Source organism: Thermobia domestica, chromosome 4 (assembly GCF_964235325.1).
Source record: "Thermobia domestica chromosome 4, izTheDome1.hap1.1, whole genome shotgun sequence".
Lineage (NCBI taxonomy): Eukaryota > Metazoa > Arthropoda > Insecta > Zygentoma > Lepismatidae > Thermobia > Thermobia domestica.
The window spans coordinates 266,741,110-266,762,227 of NC_137457.1; the positions used below are offsets into that span (position 1 = coordinate 266,741,110).

The 21,118-nt window shown below is 33.1% G+C and overlaps 2 protein-coding genes across 3 annotated transcripts in view; one reads left to right on the plus strand and one right to left on the minus strand.

Annotated features, from left to right (window-relative positions):
• LOC145683502 (ABC transporter G family member 23-like) overlaps nucleotides 1-5,902 on the plus strand; it is a 259,118-nt gene extending 253,216 nt beyond the window's left edge. For both annotated transcript variants that reach the window (XM_081754841.1, XM_081754842.1), the window contains one exon: nucleotides 5,578-5,902. In XM_081754841.1, coding sequence (XP_081610967.1) covers nucleotides 5,578-5,798 — 221 coding nt within the window. In that variant the 3' untranslated portion in view covers nucleotides 5,799-5,902. The remainder of the gene's footprint in view (nucleotides 1-5,577) is intronic.
• An 11,002-nt stretch (nucleotides 5,903-16,904) lies between these two features.
• The window catches only part of LOC145684052 (uncharacterized), a 70,200-nt gene continuing 65,986 nt past the window's right edge, over nucleotides 16,905-21,118 (minus strand). Inside the window, exon 9 of the mRNA XM_081755889.1 lies at nucleotides 16,905-17,189. Within this exon, the coding sequence (XP_081612015.1) occupies nucleotides 17,009-17,189 (181 nt within the window). The 3' untranslated portion in view covers nucleotides 16,905-17,008. The remainder of the gene's footprint in view (nucleotides 17,190-21,118) is intronic.

The window sequence follows — 21,118 nt, forward strand, 5'->3', positions numbered from 1 at the left end:
ATGATTTATTAATACCCAATTTCAGCTAATTTATCCCATTTAATGTGTTCAGGTAATTATTTTACATTTTACAAAATTTATTTTGCTTATTTTCAGGTCTCTGAACAAAACAATGTTTATTTTAAAGTGTGTGACAGTTTCGCCAACTAACTGAACATATTTAGCTTTATCAGATACTATGTAAACAAGAGAATTGTATCTAAATATAACAGGATTATTGGAAGTAGAAGAAAAGAGGAGCTATTGTGTTTCTAGATATGAAAATAAGCAGGAAGGGAGACGAGTTGATTACAGAATGGTTACAGAAGAAGTGTTCTTCAGGGACCTTCTATCATAAAAGGAGCGATGTTGATCGATCAACAAAAAGAAACTTCATAGAAAATATGGAAGAGAGGATCTTGTGAGTTAGTAGTGATAGAAGGAAGGCAGAAGAAGGCATAGAGGAATTTCATAAGCAATTAAAGACTAACGGATATGATAAAGAAAAGTTAAGAATGGAATGGATAAGAAGAAAGAATCAGAGTCGTAAGAAGAAGGAAAACAAGAAAGAATAAGATGGAGAGGAAGAAAATAAGACATGGTGGAGAATAGAAAGTATGGAGGAAGACACGGAGATAATTAAGAGAACGCTAAAGAGAATAGGAAACGTTTCTACGTACGGAAAGGGAAATGCATGAGGAAGAAGGACAAAGAAGGAGAGGAGCTGATGGAAAGAAGAGGAGTGGTTTACAAGATATGGTGCAAGGATTTTTAATAGTTGTTATATTGGTGAAAAAGGGGAAAAAACTAAAAAAAAATGGTTAAAACAACACAAAGATAATGTGAGATTAAAAAGAGAAAGAAATGCCATTTTTAAACACGTCATCGACACGGAAAATAATATTAATTGGTGCGCGATTGAAGTGTTGGCACGGGAACAAAGGACGTTAATAAAAAAGTGGAAGAGGGCCAGATTCATTGAAAAAGAGAAAAGCTGTGTTATGAATTGGAATGCAGAACTTAAAATTGACGAACAATGGAGCAAATTATTGAAAATACTTTTATTTGGAGCTTAGTTTTCTACCGGACCAGGGAGGAAAATGGATCTGTGGTGTTTATTTTCACTTTTGTCAACTTTTGTTATGATTGGCTGAATCCGTTTTGATTAGCCAATCGGCGTTCAGAACCATTTTCCGGGATCCTGTTATATTTAGATGCAACTTTCTCTCGTTCTTAAAATGTATGTTGAAACCAATATACTCAGTTAGTTGGCGAAACGGTCACAGGGTTATTATTTTAAAATAAACGTTGTTTTGTTCAGTGATTGTATTCATTAGATATCTGATCAGTGCCTGATGAAGCCAATATGTCCAGTTATAGTTGGCGAAACTCTTACAGAGTTATTATATTAAAATAAACGTTGTTTTGTTCAGTGATTGTTTTCATTAGATATCTAATCAGTGTCTGATGAAGCCAATATGTACAGTTATAGTTGGCGAAACTCTTACAGAGTTATTATATTAAAATAAACGTTGTTTTGTTCAGTGATTGGATTCATTAGATATCTGATCAGTGCCTGATGAAGCCAATATATTCAGTTATAGTTGGCGAAACTCTTACAGAGTTATTATATTAAAATAAACGTTGTTTTGTTCAGTGATTGTATTCATTAGATATCTGATCAGTGCCTGATGAAACCAATATGTTCAGTTATAGTTGGCGAAACCGTCACAGTGTTATTATTTTAAAGTAAACGTTGTTTTGTGCAGTGATTGTATTCATTAGATATCTGATCAGTGCCTGATGAAGCCAATATATTCAGTTATAGTTGGCGAAACTCTTACAGAGTTATTATATTAAAATAAACGTTGTTTTGTTCAGTGATTGTATTCATTAGATATCTGATCAGTGCCTGATGAAGCCAATATGTTCAGTTATAGTTGGCGAATCTCTTACAGAGTTATTATATTAAAATAAACGTTGTTTTGTTCAGTGATTGTATTCATTAGATATCTGATCAGTGCCTGATGAAACCAATATGTTCAGTTATAGTTGGCGAAACCGTCACAGTGTTATTATTTCAAAGTAAACGTTGTTTTGTGCAGTGATTTGTGTTTCTAGTTAAGATTAAGTTAGCAAAGCTAATATGGACCAGTTAGTTATTTTCAAGTGTACAAATTAAGATAGTACAAAAAAAAAGAACTTGATTTTCCTAAATTTTTGTAAAGTGGACAAGGGACATTTTAAGATTGGGGAACCCAACTAAAAGTCCTTATTCAAAATATATCCTCCTTTTGGGTAGATCTACCTTTCTACTCTTTAATTAGGTGTTTCCAAAATTGTATTTTTTTTTTCTGTGACATTATTTAACTTGACATTATATTTTGGTATCTGAGTCTTATCTAATTGCCCAAAGCTGGCTAGCAACTCTACGACTGTAATAGATCTGCGATAGTTAGTAAAGCAGGAATTGGAGCTACCAAAATTGCACATAAGATTATAAATCATTGTTTTCCTATACTTCATATCTAGTTGTAAGTAATGAAAAAGGCCTATCCGGTTTGCCGTAAGGACCGGAAAGGAACCACTGTGTCACGTAAATGGGTCAAAAGTCAGGTTGCGTGCTAAATCAAGTCTGGAGATTCCAAATCCATATGTGAGATTTCAACCACGTAAACTCCGTGTACAGCGCCCTGGGTAATTCGCAGAAGATGCATATACTTTATCATTATTATTGATTTTACTCAAACAACTTAACCTTTGACAATGCTCTACCCATATTTACCTTGCGTGCTATACATCGTTTCTAAGTTCTTCATTATGGCTTTGCAATAAGCATTCAATTAGCCATCTCCTTGTTATAGTTTCCGATATATACATATATGTATATATATATATGTATATATATATATATATATATATATATATATATATATATATATGGACGACTTCATTTTTTTATTTATTTTCCATTGGCGTTAATACTAATATTTCTTGCTTTTCTTACTATGTTCCATCCATTTTAGGACAATTTGCTTTTAAAACATAGAATCTACATAGTCTCTTTTATATTTAAACTGAATTTCATCCATTTCCCTCTTTTGGTTTTTGAGATAAGTGGAGAAATTATTTGTTTTTCATTCAGTTTCCATTGACATTAATGTTAATGTTTCGTGCTTTATAACTATGTTTCATCCATTTCAAGATAATTTGCTTTTAAAACATAGAATCTACATAGTCTCTTCTATATTTAAGCCGAATTTCAGCCATCTCCCTCGTTGGGTTTTTGAGATAAGTGGAGGAATTATATGTTTTTCATTAATTCTCCATTAATATTAATGTTAATGTTTCGTGCTTTTTGACTATGTTATATCCATTTTAGAACAATTTGCTCTTAGAATATAAAATCCACATAGTCTCTTTTATATTTAAGCTGGATTTCAGCCATCTCCCTCTTTTGGCTTTTGAAATAAGTGAAGGAATTATATATCTTTCCTTGATTTTCCATTGATATTAGTGTTAATGTTTCGTGCTTTATGACTATGTTCCATCCATTTCAGGATAATTTGCTTTTAAAATATAGAATCTACTTAGTCTCTTCTATATTTAAGCCGAATTTCAGCCATTTCCCTCTTTTGGTTTCTGAGATAAGTGGAGGAATTATATGTTTTTCATTAATTTTCCATTGACATTAATGCTTTGTGCTTTTTTTGACTATATTCCGTCCATTTTAGGACAATTTGTTTTTGGATTATAGAATTTACTAGTCTCTTTTACATTTGGGCTGAATTTCAGCCATCTCCCTAAAGTCTGTTCGCATTATTGCATCCGGATAGGTCCTTTTAATTAACCATTTGAAGCCTACTTTTACCTAAAATTTAACTGGAAAACAAAATATTAATGGAAAGCTAAGTATACAGGTGGAGAAACCTTTCAAAGTTTACTTAGTAACTCAGTAAAAACAAAAATTTAAACAAAAAACAGAGAATCTGAAATTCCAAAAGGGAAATAATAAATAAGTTCAATGCTTATATGAAAAATATAAAAACAAGGTGAAGACTGGCCTAAAAAGAAGCTGAAAATAAAATATATAAGCTTTAAGAACTACGGGAAAGATATCCAGATCATAATCTCAATTCGTCTTTGGCATTTGAATTTAGTCTCCGTGTCCAGAACGACCGCAGATCAATGGAAACATCATTGAGCATAGATCGTCAAAATGTTAACTTGAAGACTGATAACAATTTACTCGTAGCTGGAACTGTGAGGTAAATGACGCATTAAAAGTATTAACATAGCTATTGCGCTCCAAGCGATCATGGTCAAACTCCCAATAATTGTACAGGCGTATTATTTTTTTATTATAAAGCTACATCAGTTTCCTTTTATAATATATTATTCACCTCAACGAGTATTTTCTTTAGAGCTAAGTGAGTAAAGTAATTTGACATTTTGTAGTCTTTCTTTATTACTCCCTAGAGTCAAACTCAACACCGTAATTTGTTTGAGGTCGAATTTAATATTGTTTGTCAGTTTCAATGCATGCTTTCATAGTTATTAATAACCCTTATTGTAATTTTACCTATTGAAAATTAAAGTACCAGAACATTTCCTTATGTAATTATTACTTTATAATTCACTCGAATATTAAATAAATATTGTCACTTATGACAGGTTGAGACCCAAACCCATTTACATTAATTTACAAATGATTTGAATATTCGCAAAATTTAGTCCATGTTAAAAATTTGACATAATACATTAATAATACTCTATTTCCCATTAGCGAAGTCAAATATAATTAATGTTGATTTATGGCCTAATAAATTGTATACATGCATGTTTATATTTCATAATTGTAGGGCATAGTTTCAGAGCTAGAGCCGTCCAAAAGTGTGGAAAACTATATTTGAACACGCGTTATTTGGAACACAAGAAATCGTGGAGTGGCAGCATATATCAACGTGAAGGAAATCACACAAACCCCATCCAAAAGTGCATATTTTAGCAATGTGAAACCAGTGTAGAATGGATTCTCTACATGGTAGATGAAGTCTCCTAGCCATGCTCCCTAGACGGACTCGCCTAACCATGCTCCTTACATGCATTCTCCTAGTCATGCTCCCTAAATGGATTCACTTAGCCATAGTTCCTATATATGCTCCCAACAGGATTCTAGTTTATGCTCTGACTTAAAGGTGGGTCCAAAGTAGACTAAATATAAGCCTTGACTGCAATGAACACGTAATGCGTCGACAGGAAGTCGGAAGTGTTAAGAACTGATAGTTCTACACTTCCTCATGTTCCGAATAACGCGTGTTCTCATGTATTGTTTATCGCTCATTAATGTAAAAGAAAAAAAGTTAATTGTTCCGTGAAAAAGTACATTAATCTTATTGTTAATATGATATTGTCAGGCTTTTAAAAAAATCATTAGAAAGATATGGGGAAAGTGGACTATCTGTTGGTGATTGGCGTTTGTTTACATTCACCTTAAAATTGCTTCATGTCTTAATATTAGTTTCAGATACTCTTCCTCTTATAAGCAAAATATAAATTTTTCACTTATTTGTATAATTTCTAACATTTCTTTCGTAGGAGTACTGTGGCCGATTACAAGTATGAATAAATTTTGGAGAGTTCTTAGTTACTGTTTACCTCTGACTTTGCCCATCGATTCCGTACGAAATATAGTATTGCGAGGATGGGAATCTCATCGCACTGGTGTTTGGGAAGGTTTTGTCATATCTGTTGTATGGCTAATTGTTCATATTCTTCTCACAATTATAGTTCTTAAGCTTAAATACGTTCTCACCTAAAGCGGTAGAAAATTTCCGTATTTGTATGTTGTTGTGTTGAGATTTATTGTTAACTCTTATGTTACAACTTTTTGTTATATTTAAATAAAAATTGAGGCACAATACCTTTGAAATTATAAGGTTTATTATTTCACGTAGTGGGAAATGTGATCAAAAAATATTTATTTCTCGTCTTTTTCACATAATACGAGATTTGTTCAAAAATTCCTTATTTCTGAACTATTTCACAAAATATGAAATTCGTAAAGAAATTCTTTATTTCTTTACTATTTCACACAGTATCAGATTTCTTTAAAAATTATTTATTTGTAGACGTAAATAAGTATTTGTGGACAACTTCTTATTTATGGATGATAAAGTGCGACCGCATCGAGCAGCGCAGGTGGTGGAGTTCTCGAAATGGACTGGCCTTGATATTTGGCGAATGGACTGGCCTGTGTGTTCTCTTGACGTCTGTCCCATCAAGCCGTTTGGGATGTTATGGCGAAATGTTTCTCAGTACCTTCAGATGCACCAACTGCTATCCAGCAGTTACCAGCAGCATCGCTGAAGTAATGAAACTCATACAATTCATTATCAACATTTTGAGTAACATGAGAGCACATTGCAGAGGAGCAGCATAGCTGTCTGTGCTGACCACACATCATTTTAAGGACCATTCCACTCCCTCTATAATGTCAAGGGACATCATGAGCAGCAGTGCTTTCAATACAACTTACTGCCTCTGTATAGAAGTTCCGTTTTTTTATTAAATTAACTTGGATCAAATTTAAATATTAAAATTTATATTTCAGTTCGGGTTTACAAAAGATCTGTTAACATTCAGTATGCAAATAATATCTATATACGTAATTTCGGTATATAGATATTATATAGATATTTCGGCATATAGATACAAGGAACGAATCCAATCATGGAAAGAAAAAAGAAACATTACTGGGATAATGAAGGTTTACTCACAAACATTTCCGTAAAACACATAACTACCAAAATAATAATAACAATAAAAATATTTAATGACTTTCTATTAAATACCATTTTTATTGTAATTGACTTATAATAATTCAAGATTTCATTTTTCACATTCTTCCAAAGGGAAAGGGACGACAGCATCTCTTAAGGGATTATATTCTAGCGAAGATGCTATAGTAGATTAGAATTCTCCCATCTATATATTAAAATACTAGGTTTATATGTTTGTCTCCAAAGAAAAGGTTATATGTTTGTCTCCAATCCTTTCGACAATGAGATCTCGAAAACCACAAGTGCTAGAAACGTGCCGTTTTCACTGGTCGATTCCAAATCTTATGTAGATTGTCCAGTTCTAATTGAAAATTTAAAAACAGTTATTTCTTTAGTACATTTTTAGGGGTACACTGGAAGTGTTGAAATTTTTAAAAAGTAAAGCATCATATCTCACGAGTTATACATTCCAACACCACATATTTGTGTACAAGGATTGCATGTCTCTCAGGCGTTTGTATCACGGTCAAATGATAATGAAAAACGAAGGATAACCATTTCTCCAGTTTAAGATGAATCTTTATTGTTTGGAGTGTTTGCCCAATGAGTACTATATATCACTGACATTATAATAATTGTATATGTAATGCATTTGCTTATTACATACTGCATGCAAGAAGAAAGACAACACTGATCATACATGAATTAGAAACTCCAACTGGAAGCAGGCTCATATTTTTCAAACTGTGCGAGCTATTGAAAAAATCTCCTCTTTATGGTACCCCTTGCCGATTTTTATCAAGACATCTTTCACTTGTGTCTGTAAAGGGACATATACAGATGTTGTGAGGAATGACAACAAGATTCATGCTCATATGTGAATGATGCGCTGTGTAGAGAGCGCAAGTTCAGCTAGTGATACATAATAGTCCTTAAGATGCTATTTACTTCCGAATTCACAGTATACCGCAACTGAATAACCACTACACTATAATCCAATCTGAAATGAAGTTTTTGTCACGCATTTAATAATGATCTTGAAACAACAAAGAATAGAGGTGTATTTGAGGTATATACGCGCACTGCAAGCCAAGAGAATGGTTTCTCAGAATAACTGATGCGTTGCTCATCCAACCAGGAAAGCCTTGAAAGGGTTGACAGTAGTCCGTTTAAATATTGAAGGTGATCAAATGCAATTGCTTATATAGAGCATATGTAAATCAAGTAAAATACTCAGTTTTAGCAACATTGATTTTCATATCGGAGAACAGCGTTTCGTAAAACAACCACAGGTTTTGATTTCTCAAGTATGTTAAAATATTGATAACTCACTATTATAAAAATGTCCAAAGAACCACTGAATGTTCATAAATAACGTACATAGAAGAATGTTTTTGTTCAAATAAATTTCGATTAGCAATATTGTTGACTGGTTCCTGTCCGTGTTTTGCTACTGGTGCAATGAAAAATAGAATTGGAATGAAAAGATACTTTGTTGTATAGGCTACGACAAACCAAAGGTATTTTGTTTCTCATCAATATTCACCAACACACAGAAAGATTTTTTGAGCATAAGAATACAGTAAAATAGTTGCCTTGTATAGTTAGGGAGAAAAGAATATATGGAAGCGGGAAGCGGTTACATATGGCTTTCCAACTTGGCGAATAATCTACTTGATAGAATATTAAGTAAGATTAAGAACCCTGGCCGTGAGATATTTCAAAGTTTTAAAAAGCAAAACCTCCTTTTTTTTTTTTTTTTTTTGTTTGGTTTCAAAATTTAGTATAAGTGGAAACACTTAAGGGTAATATTATCAGTTGACACTGGCAACACTGTTCTGTCGAAAACATATAACTATTTTCCATTACAATTTAAAGTAATACACTAATCACAAAAGATTCGCTAGAAATTTCTTAACATTAATACTTCATCAGATGAAATGTGTTCACTGATATTTGTTTTACTGAAGAAGGTATGTAGATAGGTGTGGAAATTTTGGTTTTCACCTGTAGTTAAGGTCCATTTGAAATCCATACTAGATGTATATTCTCTTCAGAAGTTCTGTTCGCTCAGCGGAAATTTCATATTTGTGAAATGATTTCCAGTATCTTCCAGTCCAGTATCTTCTTAAAACAAGGGAAAGGAAATATATGAAGTGATTCAGGAGGAATGTCACATAATTTGTAAGGTGATTCTACATGTGAAAATAAATTAAAAATGTCCTATGAGTCCGATTTTCGATCGTTACGGAAATGGAGCGGGTTAAAGACTACACACATCTATGAATGATTATGAAGACAAGTGTGAATACTACTTACCGAAATGCAGTGTAGGCGCTGTGGTGGACAGAATCATGGTGGGACAGATGGCTGATCCATCCTAAAAGAAGTGTTCAAAAAGTCCCCCACCCATCTCAATGCACTTGTCAACGCGTTGAAAGGTGTGTTGTGTTGCACATCGAATATCATCTCGATGGGCTTTAATACGAGCAAGAGCGTGGGTAATGCGAGCGACAAGTTCTTCACGTGCATCCACCTTCATAGCGTACACATCCCAGCGTACACATCCGCCTTTAAGCAGCACCATAAACAGAAGTCTAGTGAGGTTAAGTCGGGTGATCTGGGAGGCCATGAATGGGTCCGCCACGGCCAATCCACTGTTGAGGAAATGTGTTATTCAGATACTGGGATATTTGTCTGGTACAGTGAATCGGTGCTCAATTAAACAACACTCAAGCACGACACGCACACACGGCCTCAACCCAGGATTGCACACTGGGTACGCTTGCATCTGTTACCTCGGTGCGACGTCACAGTGCTGCCATCTGTTGGAGAACCTCCACACCTCTTGTAGGATGGATCAGTCATCTGTCCCACCATTATTCTGTCTACCACAGCGTCTACACAGCATTTCGGTAAGTAAAATACATATTTGTCTTCATAATCATTCATGGATGTGTGTAGTCTTCAACCCGCTCCCGTTCCGTAACGATCGAAAATCGGACACATGTTCATAGAACTTTTTCGGTTTATTTTCACATATACAATCACCTCACAAATTATGTTACATTCCTCCTGAATCACTCTGTATATGTATGAAATAATTGTACTGTGTGGAAATTTTCTTTTCTTTTCTTTCTTTTTTTTTCTTTTTTTTTTTCAAACGCTAAGAAAACTTTATAGTCGTTTCAGTGTTGGATTTTTGATTCACTAAAAATATTTATTATGGGCGTTTTAAAAGAACTTTAATATTTGAATGTAATTTCTTTCGTTATTATTTATATTCTGAATAACATTCAACATGATTTCAGTAACACTGAACATTACTTATTAATATATAAATATTAAAAGTTTTTCATGAGTGCCTCTAATTCAGTTATTTATTTTAGCTTTATTTTGAAAATAATATACTAAAATAAACAAAACTAAAATATATATATTGCTTTATATTGATTTTTTGTTTTCAAAACTTGATGTATCCATAATTTGATCGCTATTATTTTCATAGATATTAATGGAACGTACAAAGAATGAAAAAGTGACTGACTGGACCCAGACTCGAACCCGGGATCTCCAGCATACCATGTCGATGCATTAGCCACTACGCCATCCAGTCCGACTCCCAGAACAGCCACTCACTCTCTCACTCTCGAGGTCGGTGCTCTCTGCTCGGATCACGTGGATTGTTCCACAGACTCTGCTGTGCTTGGACAATCCCTGTGTCCATATATTGAGCACCTATGACGGTTGTGATTTCATATGGATATTAACGAAACCGAAAACAACCGATTTTTTAAACACACCATATCCTATATAGATATGAATTCGATAACGTACAAAGAGTGAGTCGGACTGGGTGGCGTAGTAGTTAACGCATCGGCACGGTAAGCCGGAGGTCTCGCGTTCGAGTCTTGGAGGAGTCAGTCACTTTTTCACTCTTGTATTATTTTTGTTTACTTCTTCATTCAACTTGTAGCTCAAAATATCTTCATTCAATAAATGATTAAATATATACTTGAATATAGAAAACACCACAAAGATACACAAGAAAAGCGAAATAATTGAAATATTAAAGAGATACCTAATGTCGAAAATATTAAAATGTTTATATATGCTAATGCACATTAGGTTCATAAAATGACCTTGACAGATGAGCATACAAACAAATTTTGGGAAAATGTTTTGTGTAACTTTAACAATCAAATCTGCTTAAATAAAAAAAAAAAAATATTTTTCAAATTCTTGGATAAGACGAAATTACTAACAATTCGTCAGTAGCAATGTTCAAATCCTTATTGTTTTCTCAATACACAACTGGTGGATGCCTCACAGTTCAAATCGTTGCATATGTTGAATTATGCCTATGCAAATGTTGTCTTAACTCGTATATAGCGTCTTATCAACGAATGTTCATTATGCAGAATACGTAGAAATTAGAAAATGTGATCGGAAGAAAATATAAGTCAGTAGTAAACAAATATCTCGATAAGATGCAGTTAACCCAATTATTCTGAAAGAAAATACTTATTAGTCATTTACCATACTCAAAATCTTTGACTCTCCAATAAATTGTTTAAAATAAATAAGTAGTCAATGGAATCTTTACAAGTAACACACTATTCCTTTTTTTTCTCAATCTTAATGGTCCACTAAGTAAATTCAAAGCGTTGACGTCAGAAAAAGATTAGTAAACTTACATAAACAGGATGCAGTCACTATATAGATTTTTATATGCTGCTCTCATCGAACTCAATTAACATACCAGTTGTACTAAAATAAATTATTAACAATCTTTGCACCTTCATGTGTATGTGCGGCAATACGTGATAAGACATATGTAACAAAGTAAAACAATACACGTTTCCATGACGTAAGTAATATTATTTCTATCACTATAAGTGTATACTTTATCGAGTATGATAATATTCATTTCTATAGAATATATTCTTTTTGATTCATAATTGTAACGTATGTTTACAAAAAAAATGCAATAACACTTATTATTATATACTTGTTTTTGGATCAAAAGACCAATATATTTCAACCAAAAATTTTCTTGTACGCCTTATATCTGGAGAACTACATATAGTGTAGCCAAACCCAAACTATTACTTAACTCAGTATGATGTACTTATTTCGTCGAAAATACGAAAACTCAATTTAGGGGAAGTTCAAAAATCTTGTGGCCCCTAATCCAAAAACTAATTATTGGACAAGATTGCAATCTTTTGATCCATTTTTTGGATCATTCCTAAAATTCCTGTTCATAAAATACAACACGACAATATTTTCAAGCCTTCAAATCAAACGGTATAAAACTACACAAATAAAATACCTTCCTTAGTACAGAATATTTCCGTTCGCTTTCAAATATAATGTCATTGCTGAAATAAAAATCTCTTAACTTGATTCTTTTAAGTTAGGTAACTACAACTACACATTAGTGACAACTACAAACGCTAACAAATATCCACTTTTGCATTTTGTTATTGACTAAAATAAATTTATTATGACCTTAATCGAAAAGTTTTATCGTAGGAATAACTTACTTTCGATGGTTTTGTGCTATTCGGAAGGACTCATTTCTAAATTTTGTATTGCTACTTAAATGATAATAAATCGATTAATGAATAGTTTAAATACCTTTAATTTCCTTTTCCGCATCTTAATAACCTACTTTACTAAAAATAATACAAAGTTTACCAGTTTTCATTTGCTTGTTTATTCATAAGTGAAAGGAGATAATGAAATACAACTTACCACAATCATAGATAACGTTATTCTACAACAGAAAATATGAATCTGAAGAATTTTCAGTGTTGCTATCCATAGAAATTATAGTGTTACCAGAATAACGTTTTCCGCAAAATCTAAGTGAAGACAGCGACAAGAGGAACGAACTCTACTGCATTTGATTACGTATCATGTTGTTTTGGTATCCTGTGAACTGCTTTTTAAATAAAGTTGTAATTAGTTTGTAATAAATAAAATAGTTTTAACATACAGTTATTAAAATTAAATAATAATGTTATTTAAAAAGTAGTTCACAGGATATCAAAACAACATGATACGTAATCAAATACAGTTGAGTTCGTTCCTCTTGTCGCTGCCTTAACTCAAATTTTCCTGGAATCGTTATTCTGACAACACTGAAAATTCTTCAGATTCATACTTTCTGTTGTAGAATAACATTATCTATGATTGCGGTAAGTTGCATTTCATTATCTGCTTTCACTTATGAATAAACAAGAAAAAGAAAAATGGTAAATTTTGTATTATTTTTAATAAGGCAGGCTCTTAAATCAATGTATTATTATTATTATTATTATTATTATTATTATTATTATTATTATTATTATTATTATTATTATTATTATTATTATTATTATTAAGTTTACTAAACAATCCCCGAACAGTATGGTTTATCTTTTCTATCATAATACATTGTATATACTTGAGCTACATAAAAAAATCTGAATTGTTATACACGACATCAGAATATTTGCACAATACGTGACAAGATCTAAAATTTGGAAATCACTATTGACATAACATGATTCATTACACATATATGAATGAAAATTTTCTTCTTATTATATACATATGTTACTTTAAAAGTTTCAAAAATACTTTGGTATTCTTTAATATGTACAAGATACATGAGAACGTTTCTATTGTGAAAGTAAAAAATTCTTAAAATTACATAACATATAATGTGACATTCAAATATTAAAGATTAAGTGAATTAAATATTACTAAAAATCACAAATAAGTTTAATAGACATTGAAAAGAAATTCACAACACACTAAAATATTATAAATTATTGGGATATGTAAGTACTCTGGCCTACTATTCGAAAATATTTGACACGGTCAGTCAAAATGGTCCTCTGTAACGAAATATGTTTAAATTGGAAAGTAGAAGAAAAATAAAAATGTGCTTTATTAGAATAGTTCCTATGCTCTGCATTCGTAACCGATGGTAGAGTACAGGTGGGACTGCAAAAACGAATTCACTCAAAATTTATAGAAACCTTGCTACGCAAATCTTGCTGTGGTCTGGCTCTACAAGGTGATTAGAAGTGAAATCCAAAACCCCCCCTTTAGTGATGTTCAATACCTTCCCGTGCTGGAATGATATTTTTTTAGCAACTATGTTAATAAAGAATAGGAAAAGGACTCAAAAATTACCGATAGAGATTTTGTATGTGATACATAAAAGGTGGGGGAGGGGGAATCAATCCTACTAAAAAAGAATTTATTTATTTCGCATATGGAAATAATGAATTTTCTCCAATGTTCTCGCCTGCTTCTATGCACATACACTTGAAAAGTCAATGTGCGTCTATAGTCCTAAGAATTATCTCCAAAATCGAAACACTGACGATAAAGAAAACACATACACATACATATTACCTCGACAAGTCTTGATCGGGTTTAATATCGTAACAAATTTCTTAAAATTGCGGAAATAAAATTGATTAATTTCTTAACAGTGGTCATATTGGTATTTAATGTTATTATTAGTTACATGATCAAACTGATCAATTCTGAAAATAGTACATTTAGACGGAAATACCTGTAATGAATTATCTATAAGGTTAAAATTTTAAACTAAAGAGATTATTGATAAAAATAACGGAAAAATACTATTAATGTTATTATTATAATAAGTATTCAATTGAATTATCGCTTCATCCCTCAGGATCTCAATTACCAATCTCCTCATTTCTTTTTGACTTGGAATACATGTAGAAGTTAAAATAGTGATATATATATATAGTTTGTTTTCATCGTAATAAGTTAGAAATACTGGGACCACATAGTTATGTGAGAAACAAACATTACGTACCAATGAATGAAAATAGTTTTGGTGTCTGATAATGATGAACACCTGTTTGATTGGTTTTCCCCATGTTTGTACTTCACGGAGTTGGTGTACTAAAAGAACAGTTAAAACCTCATAATGTGCTAGAGAGCTGAAAACAACTGATATATGCAGAATCATTCTGTTCCCAGAAAGCTTTTTTCGTTGTATTTACAAGAAATGTGTATATATCATATTAAATATTCATAAATCTCGATAGAAGGTGAAATAAAAGTAACTTCATAATTTTCATCCTATTCTATTCCTGTAAAGAAATACAAAATTATTTTTTTAAAATCACTAAGTCAAAAATTTTAAACATCTTTTAGAACTGATACATTTAAAACTTTCTTCTCTTTTTGTTACTAAACTGTCTAAGAAAACTTATGGCTCTTCTGTCACAACCATACGATAATGTATCAGGTGATTCCTCTTTATCAACCGATTTTTTAAAGAAATCTTTTACTCATAGCCACTTTTATTGGTAACTGACCCACAATACTTGCTCTAGCTAGATACTGTACTGGTCGAAATATAAAATTAATAATTAAAGTGTCAAAACATGCAAATATTCCAAGAAGTTCTAAGTTCTAAATCAACTTTCTAAATCTTTTCAAGTGTTCAGCAAGTTGTTTGTTAGTTGTGATGAAGTATCAGTTGCAAAATAGCCATTAAATGCTAAAATGTGGTTTACGTCATCGGGAAAAGAAGTCGCATTCCCAATTACGCAGTTAGAAGGAAAGGTGAGAACAGTGCAAAAATCGTGGAGCCTTCGAAGGAACAGTAAATTACGTTAATGCATCCGTCAATAAGTCTTACCAGCAAATATTATGGTGTGTTAATGAACACTGTGCGTTTTCGTTCGCGACCGTAATACTACTTACCGCGATGTTTCGTCGTGCGATAAAACTATTACATGAGCTATAACTGACATTAAAGGCGAAAATTAAAAGTACCGGTATAAAAATTTTTAAGGTAATGACGTATTTTCATGTTTATTGTGCTCTGAAATGTATGTAAACGTAAGAATTAAGAGCCTACAAAAAAAGATCATGTCTGAACGACAGCCCTGAAAATATATACATAAAATGAAATTTGTATTAATTATTTGAATACAGTTACTCTCTCTTGCATATTAGTCGTAAGCTGTATGTCAATATATAAATGTTGGGTTTATGTTACCAATGTGTTTATCTCAACAAAATACCATAACGGATATTTTGTACAGATATTTACATTTAGTGATTGTAAGAGTAATGAAGTTTCAAAGTTGTTTGTCACTGACCTACCCAGTATGGGGTTGGAATCATGATAGGCGAATATCTATTAATACTCCGAACTTTATGTGAGACGTTATTGAAATCGTTAAGGGTAGTATTCCGAGTGATGGAGAGAGTCAAAATCAAACTTCGATTGTTACAGATATTGGTTATCTTGGGGTGGAATCAAGCAACTAGTCACAAACATAGCGTTCCGAATCTGAGACAGAACCCATCCCATTACATAAAAACGTAACCGAACCTCTATTTCGGTTATACACTTCAACTTTCAAACAAAACGGTCATTTCCTTTATCACTACAACTTTCAAACAAAACAGCCATTTCCTTTATTATTAGAACTTTCAAACAAAACAGCCATTTCCTTTATCAGTAGAACTTTCAAACAAAACAGCCATTTCCTTTATCAGTAGAACTTTTAAACAAAACAGCCATATCCTTTATCAGTAGAACTTTCAAACAGAACAGCCATTTCCTTTATCACTAGAATTCAAAAAATAGCCATTTTCTTTATCAGTAGAACTTTCAAGCAGAACAACCATTTCCTTTATCAGTAGAACTTTCACAGTCATCTGTTGAAATATACCATCTATTCAGAATGAAGCTCTCTAAATCTGTTTCTTATGTTTAAGTATTTTCCTATTATTATTATTATTATTATTATTATTATTATTATTATTATTATTATTATTATTATTATTATTATTATTATTATTATTATTATTATTATTATTATTACAAATAATACAAGATGGAAGAAAGAAAAAGTACATGCAAATTGAAAGTCGAGGTATAGTTAGAGAAGAGTGGTAAACTGCTGCATCAAACCAATCAAATGATTACTGACCTGAGAAGAAGAAGAACTCTTTATTATACTTATAAATACCAAATTCAATTGACATCCCTATAATGTAGCTGAGTCAAAATAATAAAGAGTTCTTATAAAAAAAAATAGTATAATAATATCTAAACATTTTATTTAACTTTTTCAACTCTTTTACACATGATAGTAATTTCAAAATAGTTTAGATATTAGATAAACTAGACATTAGACAGAAAATATTAGATAGTAGATAAAATCTTCATCCGTAAGTTGGTAACTTTAAGAACGATACTCGTAGCTCTGTTTTCTAATAACGTAGTCCGCCTCTGCTCGTAAGGATCGAAGTAAATTTTGCATATAAAATATTGTTTTTCTGTCCACTCTATCAGGAATAAACATTTCTTCGTGTTCCTGCAAGTCCTTTACATTATTCCAATTAACTTCTACTCCTAGTTCCAATCTGTAAGAAATAATAAATAATTAGGGTTAACTTGTCATAAAGCTACGACATACATCAAACGTGGTATGATCTTCACTGGTAGAAGTATTGTATCACTGTTAATAATACGTGTATTACTGACAGAACTAATGTGTTACTGTTGTAAGTACGTGTGTCACTGGTAGAACTATTGTGTCGCTTAGAAGTACATGTCACTGCTAGAATGATTGTGTCATTGTTAGAAGTACATGCGTCACTGGTAGAACTATTATGTCACTGTTAGAAGTACGTGCGTCACTGGTAGTATTATTAGTCTTAGAAATGCGTGTGTTACTTGTACTTAATCTTGTCACTGTTAGAAGTACATATTGTGTCATTACTAGAAGTACGCGTGTAATTGGTAGATCTATTGTGTCATAGTTAGAAGTACGTGCATCACTGGTAGATCTAGTATGTCACTGTTGGAAGTACGTGTGTCACTAGTAGAATTATTGTGACACTGTTAAAAGTATGTATGTGTGTCACTGTCACTGGTAGAACTATTGTGTCACTGATAGAAGTATGTGCTTCACTGGTAGAACTATTATGTGACTGTTAGAAGTATGTGCGTCACTGATAGAACTATTAGTCTTAGAAGTGCGTATGTTACTGGTACTTAATCTTGCCACTGTTAGAAGTACATGTTCATTGGTAGAACTATTGTCTCATAGTTAGAAGTACATTCGTCACTGGTAGAACTATTGTGTCATTGTTAGAAGTACATGTATCACTGGTAGAATTATTATGTGTCTGTTAAAAGTATGTGCGTCACAGATAGAACTATTAGTCTTAGAAGTACGTGTGTTACTTGTACTTAATCTTGTCACTGTTAGAAGTACACGTGTCATTGGTAGAAGTACGTGTGTCATTGGTAGAACTATTGTGTCACTGTTAGAAGTGAGTGTATCAATGGTAAAACTTTTGTGTCACTGTTAAAAATATGTGTGTTAGCGTTAGAAAACAATCAGCAATAGGTACAATCTGGTGCTTAACATTGTTTGTTCTTTTTGTTTTTTGCATTTACCAACTGTACTGTAAATTAATAAATAAACACTTTGTTCCAGCAAAATACATTTTAAAAATCAGTTATCATTGCAAACGAAACATATGCATTTTAACACCATAAAAATTCGTTTTTCTTGACTTTCTCAAAAACTATGGATAATAATTTATTCTCTATTATTTCAGTTTGTTCAGTCCGAAGTGATCTATCGACTGATATATATATATATATATATATATATATATATATATATATTGGGTGCCGGAAATATAGGGTGCCTAAAGTATGGGAAAATGAACTTTAGAGATCTATATCTTCACTATCCTAAACGATAGAGCAAAGGCGGTATGGTCAAGTCAAAGATATCAAATGTGCTCTATCCAAATATGCTTATGCCGCAATCGTGAAACCCATGCGCAAGGGATTCCCCAAAGGAAATGGGGAATCCTCGTCAATTCGCTTGCGAAAGAGAGGTCTACATTAGCGTGGTTTGAAAAATTATAAAAGCAGCAAACAGTAATTCGTTGTCGGCAATGTGATATCTTCAACGAATTCAACATGGCGCGGGAATTTTTTAATTATCTATGTGGTGTTGCATAACTGCAACATCAGTAAGAGATAAAAGCATAAGCTTTAGTTACCATAAATGAGAGAAGCGGGTCATTCGAGGTAATAGCAGCAGCACAGTGTGTGTATACCTGCAATAGGAATTGGCGTGGGAACATAAATGAAAAGAGGGTGCAGTAACCAAAAACTTAGGAAATATGAGAAATTACTAAAAAGAACATGCACATGAGGAAAAGTGCACACTAATGAGCATGAAAATTGTACAGCAGGGGTGTGCAACTTGGAACAATGGGCGGGCTAATCACAGAGCACAGAATGGCGTTACGGGCCTCACTGTAGGTATATCATTTTTACGATAATTGATTAGTATAGTATTAAATGATGGAACATGTTCATCGTAATTTACATCTCAATAACACAAAACAACTGTTACACTGATAACCAAAATATTTACTCACTAAAGAGGACCAAAATAATGTATTTAGAACTTTGCCGGTACGTCTAACAATCCTTATACCGAGGGAAAATTCCCCCAAGTACCTACGCTTGCCAAGTGCTTGTCTTCAGGGCGTTACCACGTTTCACACTGTGTAATTGATGGAAAATTTCCAGTTCACTCTTAACAGGTTTTGTAAGAAAGAAAATTTATTATAATTATTGTTTTCAATAACTGACCAGCGGGCCGGAAGACAGGGTTAGGTGGTCCTCATATGGCCCGCGGGCCGGCTGTTGCACACGGCTGTTGTACAGATGAAAGAAAATAACGTTAAACTGTGGTTGATGTAACTAATGGGTGGATGGAAATAAAAAGGAAGCTTGCTTTCTTCGTATGCAGAGAGAGAAATCGTCCAGGCAACCCAGAAGATAGGGGCACCGGAGTACCGATTGATTTCGTTCAAAGAAAAAAAGCAAGGAAAGCAAGCATTGATATGAGAACACCTTTCCTAAAACACTCATTTGCTTGGAGTGTAGTTATAGGTGGTACAGAAAAGAACTTCTGGGGAAGGCAACGAAATTGTGAAATAATAATAATAATAATAATAATAATAATAATAATAATAATAATAATAATAATAATAATAATAATAATAATAATAATAATAATAATAATAATAATAATCACAGCTTCTTTTTGCTTACTACCATTACACACAACCTTATACGCACAGAGAGAGCGTCTGTTAAAGCGAAGAGTCGATTACAGGGCTCTGTGATTGGAAGTCTAGTGACGTAACCCTTCCAATCACAGACTAATACTCAACCAAATGTGTAGTTGTGTTTAATTGGAGTAGTGTCTTAGACCTCTTTTCACTTTTGTTGGATTCAAGTATACAAGCAGTTAGCCTGTGACGTGCAACTTACAAGAACATCGAGACGGCAGAATTTGTTCTGAAAGAAACAGATTACAATCGTCGTATACTGTTGTTACACGCGCCTAGAACAAAAACTCTGTATGTCTGTAAGACATTAATGAAACAAGTTATCTTTAACGACACGAAACACAAAAATGTGCCTGACACTAATTGAATCATGTGCTCCTATAATAAGTAATATTTTGACCCGATTACAGTGCAGTGCTGTGGTTTTCATTGTGTGAGTGGTGTACTATTTAAATTTTGTGATTCGAACGAAAGGTAGTGACGTATTCAGTGCTACAAGATGAATGAGTACTCGTTTAGTGATCTAGCCGATATGCACCTAATTTATGGACGTGCTGAAGGTAATTCGTTAGAGCGCAACGCTTATACCATGAGACGTTCCCAAACCGTCGGGTTCCAAATGATCGGACATTTATTTCCATTGATAGACGTCTCAGGGAAACAGGTAGTTTCCGTGGAAACACGGATAGTGGAAGACCACGTGAAGTGCCTCGACCTACCGACGAGGAAAGGATTCTTAACCAAGTAGCACAGCAGCCAGAAATCAGCACACGTCAAGCAGCTACAACCGCAGGCGTATTCCACAATATTATTTGGCGTTTGTTTCGTGAACAGCTGTTATATCCATGGCTCTTGAAATGAGAGACTATTCCCGACGACGAAAATTTTGTCGGTGGATACTGAGGGAGTGCACACGCAACCCAATGTTTCCATCCTGCATTCTTTTTACATATGAAGCTGGCTTTACGAGAGATAGCGTCGTAAACCTACACAATCGCCATTTCTGGGCCGGGGAAAATCCGCATCAAATTGTCGTAGGCCGCCACCAGAGACAATTTAGCGTAAACGTGCAGGCAGGCATAATCGAAAACCAATTTTTAGGGCCATATTTCTTCCCAGGGCGTTTAACTGGCGAGCTGTATCTCAATTTTCTGCAGCATGAACTTCCACCACTTCTAGAA